At 45.1% G+C, this 10,651-nt stretch overlaps 1 protein-coding gene across 1 annotated transcript in view; it reads right to left on the bottom strand.

Moving 5' to 3' along the window:
• The window catches only part of LOC141133770 (phospholipid scramblase 1-like), a gene marked incomplete in the record, with an annotated part of 20,561 nt that extends 10,306 nt beyond the window's left edge, over nucleotides 1-10,255 (bottom strand). Inside the window, 4 exon segments of the mRNA XM_073623323.1 lie at nucleotides 8-62; nucleotides 6,011-6,038; nucleotides 8,588-8,758; nucleotides 9,894-10,255. Coding sequence (XP_073479424.1) covers nucleotides 8-62; nucleotides 6,011-6,038; nucleotides 8,588-8,734 — 230 coding nt within the window.
• Nucleotides 10,256-10,651: the final 396 nt, after the last annotated feature.

Below are 10,651 nucleotides of genomic sequence, written 5' to 3'. Positions count from 1 at the left end.
CATTCTATGGCCTCTGTGATCGAGAACGTCAAAGCTCCTCGCCCATCTTTGTGAAACAGAGACTGCAAGAAAAAGAAATGATGATGGCTGTAGAGGCTACGTCAAAAAGCAGACTGTCTGACACAGTGTTAATAAACATTGTTCAGAGCAGAGATAGAGAGATACAAAGTAACATTTTTTAATAAAAAATGAACATACAGGAGTTAGAGAGATACAAAGTAACATTGTTTATAAACATTGATCATACAGGAGATAGAGAGATACAAAGGAACTTTGTTTATAAACATTGATCAGATGGGGGATAGAGAGATACAAAGTAACATTGTTTATAAACATTGATCATACAGGAGATAGAGAGATACAAAGTAACATTGTTTATAAAAATTGATCAGACGGGAGATAGAGAGATACAAAGGAACTTTGTTTATAAACATTGATCAGACAGGAAATAGAGAGATACAAAGTAACATTATTTTTTTAAAAATGGATCAGATGGAGGATAGAGAGATACAATGTTTATAAACATTGATTCAGACGGGAGGTAGAGAGATACAAAGTAACATTGTTTATAAACATTGATCAGACGGGAGATAGATTGATACAAAGCAACATTGTTTTTAGGGATAGGCATGAGTTCGGGCTGAACATGTGTCTGTTCAGCAATTCTCCGAACACCCGAATTTGTAGGGTGTTCACCAGGTCTTCCCCCAATGAACACCCTGCAATGCACTGAGCTCTGCACAGTGAATTCTGCCGCCTGATTGGGCAAAGCTTTGCCCAATCAGGGCGCAGTGTAAGCTGGTTGTTAAGGAGCGGGGCTGGGAACCCCGCTACGGCATCCTTAACAACTGAGTCATCAGCTGTCAATGGGATTCCCCACTGACAGCTGAATTAAAAAAAAGTGCTTGTTAAAAAATAAAGAAAAAAATGGTGTGCGGTTCCCCCCAGTCCATACCAGGCCTTTCGGGACTGGTATGGATTTGGAGGGGAACCCCACGCCAAAATTTAAAAAAAAAAATGGTGTGGGTTCCTGCCCAGAATGCATACCAGATCCTTATCCGGCATGCAGCTTGGCAGGTCAGGAAAAGGGGGAGGGACAAGCAAGCACCCCCCCTCCTGAACCATTCCAGGCCACATGCCTTCAACATTGGGGGTGGGTGCTCTTTGGGCAGAGGTGGTTCTGCCCCCCCCCCCCAGTCAAAGCACCTTGTCCCCATGTGATGGGCAGGCATGTATTGGCCATCGGGACTACCGGGACTTTCCCGGTGGGCCGATGGATCAGTGGGCCGGTTTCAGCGGCCGCCTATTGCATCTGCGGTGCTGTGATTTCCCCCCCCCGGAAGCATCTGTAAGAAGTTCTCTCTCATGTCACGCAGCGCTGCTCCCCGGCGGCCCCACCTCTTTTCTCATCCATCCCCATTTGCTTGTGACATCATCTGGGATGGACGAGAAGAGACTGGGGCCACCAGGGAGCAGCTCTGCGTGACATGATAGAGAACTTATTACAGACGCTTCCTGCGCTAATCTGCATTTGAAGAAAACGACAAGTAAACACTGTGCCCCATGTGCCCTGATGTGCCCCATGTGCTCTGATGTTCCCCATGTGCCCTGATGTGACCCATGTGCTCTGATGAGCCCCATGTACCCTGATGTGCCCTGATGTGCCCCATGCGCTTTGATGTGCCCCATGCACCTTGATGTGACCCATGTGCTTTGATGTGCCCCATGTACCCTGATGTGCCCCATGGACTCTGATGTGCACAATGTACCCTCATGTGCCCCATGTACCTTCATGTGTCCCAATGTGCCCTGATGTGCCATGTGCCCTGATGTGCCCCATGTACCCTAATGTGCCCCATTTACCCTGATGTGCTGGGCTCTGTACCCTGATGTGCACTGTACCCTGATGTGCTGAGCTCTGTGCCCTGATGTGCTGTGTCCTGTACGCTGTGCCCTGTGCCTGATGTGCTGTGCCCTGATGTGCTGTGCCCTGATGTGCTGTGCCCTGATGTGCTGAGTCCCTGATGTGCCATGTCCTGTACCCTGATGTGCCATGTGCCCTGTCCTGATATGCCCTGTCCTGATGTGCCCTGTCCTGATGTGTCGTGCCGTGCCCTGTACCCTGATGTGGCCTGTTGTGCTGTACCCTGATGTGCTGTACCCTGATGTGCTGTGCTCTGATGTGCCCTGTACCCTGATGTGCTCTGATGTGCTGGGCTCTGTACCCTGATGTGCTGTACCCTGATGTGGCCTGATGTGTTGTGCCCTGTACCCTGATGTGCCCTGATGTGCTGTACCCTGATGTGCTGTGCCATGATGTGCACTGTGCCCTGATGTGTGCTGTACCCTGATGTGCTGGGCTCTGTGCCCTGATGTGCTGTGCCCTGATGTGCTGTACCCAGATGTGCTGGGCTCTGTGCCCTGATGTGCTGTGCCCTGATGTGCTGTGCCCTGATGTGCTGGGCTCTGTACCCAGATGTGCTGTGCCCTGATATGCTGGGCTCTGTACCCTGATGTGCTGTGCCCTGAGCCGGTCTGGATAAAGTCCAGGGCCACATTTTTGTCCCAGTCCAACCCTGTTGATGGGGACAAGGGCCTCATCCCCACAACCATGGCCAGTGGTTGTGAGGTTCTGCAAGTGGGGGGCTTATAGGAATCTGAAAGCCCTCTTTAACAAAGGGGCCCCAAGATCTCATCCCCGCTATGTAAATGAGTATTGGGTACATAGCACCCCTACCCATTCACCAAAAGTGTACAAAAAGTAATAAAAACAAGAGACAAGATTTTGACCAATCCTTTTTAAAAAAAAAAAAAAAAAAAATAGTGTCCCTCGATGTAAATCCACCATCAATCATGCCGCCCGCCGACCCAGAAAATACAGAATAAAAAAAATGGTCTGCCCACTTTGCGCTTTGACATTTCTTATATAGGTAAGGGGCAGGGCCATCTGGCTACATCACCTGGTGACCCCGCCCCCTTGTGATGTCACAGGGCCAGCATGCACCATCCCAGTACATGACATCCCAAGGGGCGGTGCCACTGGGTGTTGGATCCAAGTGGCCCCACCCCTTACCTACGGTATATACGAAAAGTCAAAGCGCAGAGCAGGCATTTGGAGGGAGGCCGTCCCAGGAGGTGGAGTGTTTATATTTTTTTTTATGTTTCGGGTCTGTTGGGAGGCGTGATTGACGATAGATGTACATTGAGGGACACTATTTTTAAATTTTTTTTTAAATAAAGGAATTGTCTAAAACTTGTCTATTTTTTTTTTTGACGAATGGGTAGGGGTATGATGTATTCACATAGGGGAGGGGACGGGTATGGACTTGGGGGGGGCACATAATTTTTTTCTTTATTTTTCAATAGCCGGGTGCCGACAATTGCAACTACGAGTCATTTCGTTTTTTTTTTTTTTCAGCAATGCTATTTTGGCTGCAGCAGGTTCTATACATGGTATAGATGCACCACTTTACAGGAAGACTAAGGGGACCCCCTAGGCACTATATTTAAAGGAATTTTTTTTATTTTTATTGTTGCACTTTAAGCATAATTAAAATCACTGCTCCTGAAAAAAACTATTGTTTTTAAGAACTTGTTTGCATTGATACCTGTCCCCCAGGGCAGTACTTTTTGCCCTTAACTATAATTTTTCTTATTTTTGCTGGAATTTCTTTTTTTTCTAACTATTTTTATTTAAACTTTTTATTTTAATTTTTATTTATTTTGTCCGATAATATTTTTTTGTCAGGTTAGAAAAAAAGTGTAAAACTGAAAAAAAAAAAAAAAAAAAGCCTTATGCCATGTACACACGGGCGGACTTTCCAACCGGACTGGTCCAGCGGAACGAATCCGTCGGACAATCCGATCGTGTGTGGGCTTCATCGGACCTTCAGTCTCTGTCGAAAATCAGACGGACTTTAGATTTGGAACATGTTTCAAATCTTTACGACGGACTTGAGTCCGGTCGAAAAATCCGTTCGTCTGTATGCTAGTCCGACGGACAAAAAAACGACGCAAGGGCAGCTATTGGCTACTGGCTATGAACTTTCTTATTCTAGTCCAGTCGTACGTCATCATGTTCTAACGACCGGACTTTTGAACGGACTTTAGGACTTTCGAACTGACTTTAGACCGTTCGTGTGTGTGCAAGTCCGGTCGCTCGCAAGTCCGTCGTAACTCCGTCAAAAGTCCATTGAAAAGACCGTCGGACGTTTGATGCTCAAAAGTCCGCCCGTGTGTTACACGGCATTACACTTTAATTTACTTTGTTCCAGAATCATACCTTGTGCGTCACTGTAAACAGCACAAACTGTAGAATAAAATGTATCATTTATCATTGGAATCTATAATAACAATATGGAAAAAAACTGTGCGTTTTATGAGTTGTGTTACTCTTTGTTTATGGATTGAATAAAAAATAATAATATTCTAATTATTTTAATTATATATTATTATAAAAATTATTTTTGTAAAACAAAATCACAACTCAAACAAAAAAAAAACAAAAACAACGTACAGTATATAGGTATTACTTTGTTATCTTTAGTAATGACAAAGTTATTGATGAATCAATATGGCCATTGCAGAAATGTAAACATTTAAATTGTATGTAAAGCTGAAAGTTCTGTTTTTTATCTTATCTCTACCCCACAGAACATTCCAGAACAGAACACAGGATCTCAGAATAGAGCGCCAATGAGTCCGAAGGTCCCTTCTACAAGTCCCTAGGGTGGATTGTTTTACCAATACAGAGTGCTGTAGGATATGGAAAGGACTTGCTTTTATATTAAAATAATGACTTTATTTTCAACCAATTGTATGATTATTATCAGTATTTGTTTAGCACCCACAATTCATTCAGTGCTTTATATATTGTACATTGACATCAGTCCCCGCCCCCGAGGAGCTTACATTTTGGACAATAGTGTAATTGATCCTACCTAGTTGAGTTGTTGGATGAATCCAAACCCTGGAGGTTAGATGGGACCCTGTCATTTTTTTTTTTTTTGGGTGGGGGTCCCTTTGACATCTATACCAGACACTCGTCAAGGATAAGGGTCTGGTATGTATTTTGAGGGGGAACCCACCCCATTAGCATCTATATAAGACCCTCACCTAAGGTAAGAGTTTGGTTTAGATGAAGAGAATCCCCCTATATTATAATCCCCATACATTATATTACAGTTATTTTATTTTAATGTTATATTATTATACACTATATTGTAAAAAGTATTGGGACGCCTGCCTTTACACGCACATGAACTTTAATGGCGTCCCAGTCTTAGTCCGTAGGGTTCAATATTGAGTTGGCCCTCCCTTTGCAGCTATAACAGCTTCAACTCTTCTGGGAAGGCCGTCCACAAGGTTTAGGAGTGTGTCTATGGGAATGTTTGACCATTCTTCCAGAAGAGCATTTGTGAGGTCAGGCACTGATGTTGGATGAGAAGGCCATTCACCTGTCACCTGCAGCCAACTGTGCCCCAATTTTTCAATGAAAAACTTTTTCAAAAACAATTTTTAATGATTGTAATTTCGCTGCGGAAAAATCCCCACTGGGGGTAGACTTTTCCACATTGTGATACTTTTGGTAATATAGTGTATTTGGTGAGTTCAGCTATCTGATCAAGACTGTCCATGGTGATTGTATCTGCTTATACACAGGCCAGGCAAAGGATAGTCCCTAATACAACAGTTGGAGTCAGAAATACTCACCCTCATAGTAGCTACATGGGCTGCTATAGATACACCACTGGTGAACAGGTTATGTGGGTAAGACCTCTTTACCAGTCCACCAGGTCGGGTGAGGTCTTTCCTATCTAACCCTATAGGATGCAAGGCTTGTGTGCTCAGAGAGGGTCTGTATTTATGGATCCCCCAACACCTAAAGCACCAGAGGAGGTCCAACAGATCAGTCACTGTGGATACCTGCCATCTGTAAATAATTCTGATCCGGGTCTCATCTCGTACCCGGTAGGTTTGTTCACTCTTCTGTAATTGGTGGGATACTTACATCTCTCATGTATGGAGAGCTGGTTTATCTGCAAGAACAAGAGAAGAGTTACCGGAAGGTTCTTCTCATGAAGGATCGGTCATACAAGGAATGAGAGGTGAGTGATGGGAATGTACAGATGACAATGAATGGAAGAATAATAGCCAGGGAATAAAACTGATACAGAGATGAAGAAAAAAACGATCCCAGGCTTGTCCCCAGACAGTATTTTTGATTCCTCAACCCACCCCCACAAAGCTTGAATTTGCTCTCTAACTCTCCCTAGTCATCTTCAGTCTTCAAACCTTTCCTGTGCTCACCAATAAAAATGGTGGTGATATCCCAGCCCTGACAGTTTATATTCCCTTCCATGGTCTACCAATTGATAAATATTGATCTTCTCTGAAAGTGATGAGCTAAGGTACAGGCTGATAGCAGGCCGTGGCGCAGACAGGCTTGGGAGGAAAGAACTAGACGGCGCTTAGGGATGAGCCAAAACACCCCTCGATTCGGTTTGCACCAGAACATGCCGAACAGGCAAAAAATTCAGACGAACACCGTTAAAGTCTATGGGACACGAACATGAAACATCAAAAGTGCTAATTTTAAAGGCTTATATGCAAGTTATTGCCATAAAAAGTGTTTGGGGACCCGGGTCCTGCCCCAGGGGACATGGATCAATGCAAAAAATTTTTTTAAAAACAATGTTTTTTCCTGGGGAAATTATTTTTTTAAAGCTTAAAGTGAAACAATAAAGATGAAATATTCCTTTACATATTGTGCCTGGGGGGTGTCTATAGTATACCTGTAAAGTGGCGCAGTTTTTCCATGTTTAGAACAATACCACAGCAAAATGACATTTCTAAAGGAAAAATGTTCATATAAAACTGATCGCGGCTGTAATGAATTGTCAGGTCTCGGCAATATAGATAAAACTCATTGAAAAAAAGAGCATGGGTTCCCCCCAGTACATTACCAGGCCCTTTGGTTCTGGTATAAATATTAAGAGGAACCCAGAACCAAATTTAAAAAAAAATTGTGTGGGGGTTCCCCCTAACATCCATACCAGGCCCTTTGGGTCTGATGTGGAAATTAAGAGGAACCCTGCGCCAATTAAAAAAAAAAATAGCGTAGGCCCCCCCCCCCCCCAAATCCATACCATAACCTTCAGGTCTGGTATGGATTTTAAAGGGGACCCTGCACCAATTTTTTTTTTTTTAAATGGCGTAGGGGTCCCCCCACAAAATCCATACCAGACCCTTATCCAAGCATGCAACCTGACAGGCCACAGGAAAGACAGGGGGGATGAGAGAGCACCCCCCCTTCTGAACCGTACTAGGCCACATCCCCTCAATATGGGGAGTGTGCTTTGGGGTAGCCCCCCACACGTGGAAGCCCCCGTGGCATTAGAGGGGCCGGGGTCACCGGTTTACATCACCGGGTGGCCCCGCCCTCAGCTATATAAGAACTGTCATAAAGCATAAGCGTCAGTCGGCGGGAGCCTCCCATGGTTGCGTGCTTGAATAAGGGTCTGGTATGGATTTTGGGGGGGACCCCTATGCCATTTTTTTTAATTTTGGTGCAGAGTTCACCTTAAAATCCATACCAGACCCTTGGTCCGGTATGGATCTTGGGGGGACCCCTACGCCATTTTAAAAAAAAAAATCTGGTGCAGGGTTCCCCTTAATTTCTATATCAGACCTGAAGGGCCTGGTATGGATTTTAGGGGGACCCCCACACATTTTTTTTTCATTTTGGTTCAGGGTTCCCTTAATATTCATATCAGACCCAAAAGATCATATTTTTCAATTATTTTTATCTATATTGCCGAGACCCGACAATTCATTACAGCAGTTTTGATTTTTCATGTTCGTGTCCCATAGACTTTAACTGTGTTCCAGCGGCTTTTGATTTTGCTGCGAACACCGCATATTGTTCGCTGTTCAGCGAGCAGGCTAACACTCGATGTTCGAGTCAAACTTACGTTCAACTCGAACATCTGGCTCATCCCTAACGGTACTGGGCAACCTTCAGCCAGGGAATTGTGGGCTCGATCTGACTTGCTGCAGATTCTAATGCATTGTAAGAAGTGTATAGATGACCCCCTCACAAAAATTCATGGTGTTGCTCAGTAAGTAGTAGGATTGAGTTTGGTAGTGGGGCGCCTGTAATTGTCAAAGCACCTTCCCTCTGATGTAATATGAAAGAACACATCTCTGGGATCCCTTTAGATGTGCATCCCTGCTGGCCATTGGTGATGAAGACTTCAGCTGTGCAATCTGTTGATCAGTTGCTAGAATGCTCTTAATCAAGCAACTGATCTGTGATCAGCAGATTGCACAGCTAAAGTCCTCATCACCCAATAGCCAATGGGGATGCACATCTAAAAGGGATGCCAGGTATGTGATGGTGACATAAAAAGGTGTGATCACAGACCACATGGTACCATAAGAAGCCTTTGCGTATCAGCATCCTAATGGAGAGATGATCTGATACTGCCGTGGATAATGGTCATATAGAGGAATACAGGACACAAAATGAACACGTAGCATGGGACAGACAGACATGGAATGGATGATGATGTATCAGTGGTCTCACCTGGAGCAGATCTTGCAGTCCTGGAGGAACTCCTTTAACAACTTCTCTTCCTGAACTGTATGGTGGTGAGTACGTCACAGGAGATACAACAGGGGTGGAGATGGCATTGTAGCTGGGAGGGTCCTCAGTGTGCTCAGCATTCATCATTGGAGAAACTTCTGGAAGAAAAGCCTGATATAGTCTGGTGATAATCAATCCCAGAGTGTAAAAACTGTAATGTTCTCCTCATAGTTCACAAAGACTGATCAAAACTTTACAATTGGACCAACAAAGGCTGACCATACTTTCCCAGACCACCGCTGATCCCAGTTAGGGCTTGTATAGATGGGAGTTTAGAGTAGGAATCCCTCTTAATGGGCATATAAAGTGTGCAGCCCAAGGAACTCGGCACATGGATGGTGGGAACCCCTCATAATGGGCGCAGCAGATGTACAGACCCGGGAACTCAGCACAGGGATGGTGGGAACCCTTCATAATGGGTACAGCAGGTGTACAGACCCGGGAACTCAGCACATGGATGGTGGGAACCCCTCATAATGGGCACAGCAGGTGTACAGACCCAGGAACTCAGCACAGAGATGGTGGGAACCCCTCATAATGGGCACAGCAGATGTACAGACCCGGGAACTCAGCACAGGGATGGTGGGAACCCCTCATAATGGGCACAGCAGGTGTACAGATCTGGGAACTCAGCACAAGGATGGTGGGAACCCCTCATAATGGGCACAACAGGTGTACAGATCTGGGAACTCAGCACAAGGATGGTGGGAACCCCTCATAATGGGCACAGCAGGTGTACAGACCCGGGAACTCACCACAGGGATGGTAGGAACCCCTCATGATGGGCACAGCAGGTGTACAGATCTGGGAACTCAGCACTAGGATGGTGGGAACCCCTCATAATGGGCACAGCAGGTGTACAGACCCAGGAACTCAGCACAGGGATGGTGGGAACCCCTCATAATGGGCACAACAGGTGTACAGACCTGGGAACTCAGCACAGGGATGGTGGGAACCCCTCATAATGGGCACAGCAGGTGTACAGACCTGGGAACTCAGCACAGGGATGGTGGGAACCCCTCATAATGGGCACAACAGGTGTACATACCTGGAAACCCAGCACAGGGATCCCATCAGCAGAACCCCCAAGAGACAGAAGAGACAGTTATGGAGTTTATCTCTCCATCATCCATTGAACAATGAAATGTTAGTTCTGGCTGGGCTGATACTTCAAATAGTCCTATTATTATTATTGTTATATACAGATAGATGTAATAGAAGGAGAATAGGAATGATCAGGACTTACCCAGCAGACGGTGTATTAAGCAGGCTGTGTGAGCTGACACTGGTCAGGGTGGAGAAGGACGGAGGTGACACAAGGAGGATGAAATGACGGAGGGAGATGACACAAGGAGGATGGTATCATTACACAATGACCACGATAGAGGACTGGAGGGAGGAAATGTCACCATCGACGTGTGAGAGGAGAAGTTTATATTACAGAGCAGATGGTGATACAGAATTGTATAAATTATCCAGCGTCCAAAATGAAAAGTCCAAACAAATTGAACAACAATTTTCTTCTGCAATACTTTCTTCCTCCTTGGAGAAAACACTGCAAGAAAGAGAAGGAAGCCAGAGAAAGTTCAGAATCATATACAGGAAGTCAAGAAGAAGCCGAAACCCAATAAAAGGAACTTCAGGAGTATTTTGGTTTAACTAAAGCAATTACAAGAAGATCTGGTGAAGGAGGATTTAGAGGTCAAGAAAAACTAAAAGTTTCCGAGAGATACAATCGATTATAAGATGGAAAAGATATGAAAGCAGGCAGTGCTGGGACATGGTCATCTAGAGCCCAGGACACAAACCTACCAAACTGCTAAAATTCCCCCTGCCAGCACAATTCTTTGCCCCCCTCCCATTCCCCTTCCAAGCTCAAATTCTCTCTCTCCCACAAATGTCCCCCCCCCAAGAAAAAAAATCACCCCTTCTAACACAAATCCTTTACTCTCCCTATTTCCCCTCTGAACACAAATCCTCTCCCTCCACTACAAATCCCCCCTT

This window comes from Aquarana catesbeiana, linkage group LG03 (assembly GCF_042186555.1).
Source record: "Aquarana catesbeiana isolate 2022-GZ linkage group LG03, ASM4218655v1, whole genome shotgun sequence".
Lineage (NCBI taxonomy): Eukaryota > Metazoa > Chordata > Amphibia > Anura > Ranidae > Aquarana > Aquarana catesbeiana.
Note: the sequence above shows the minus strand (reverse complement) of the source record. Positions and strands in the feature narration are given on the sequence as shown.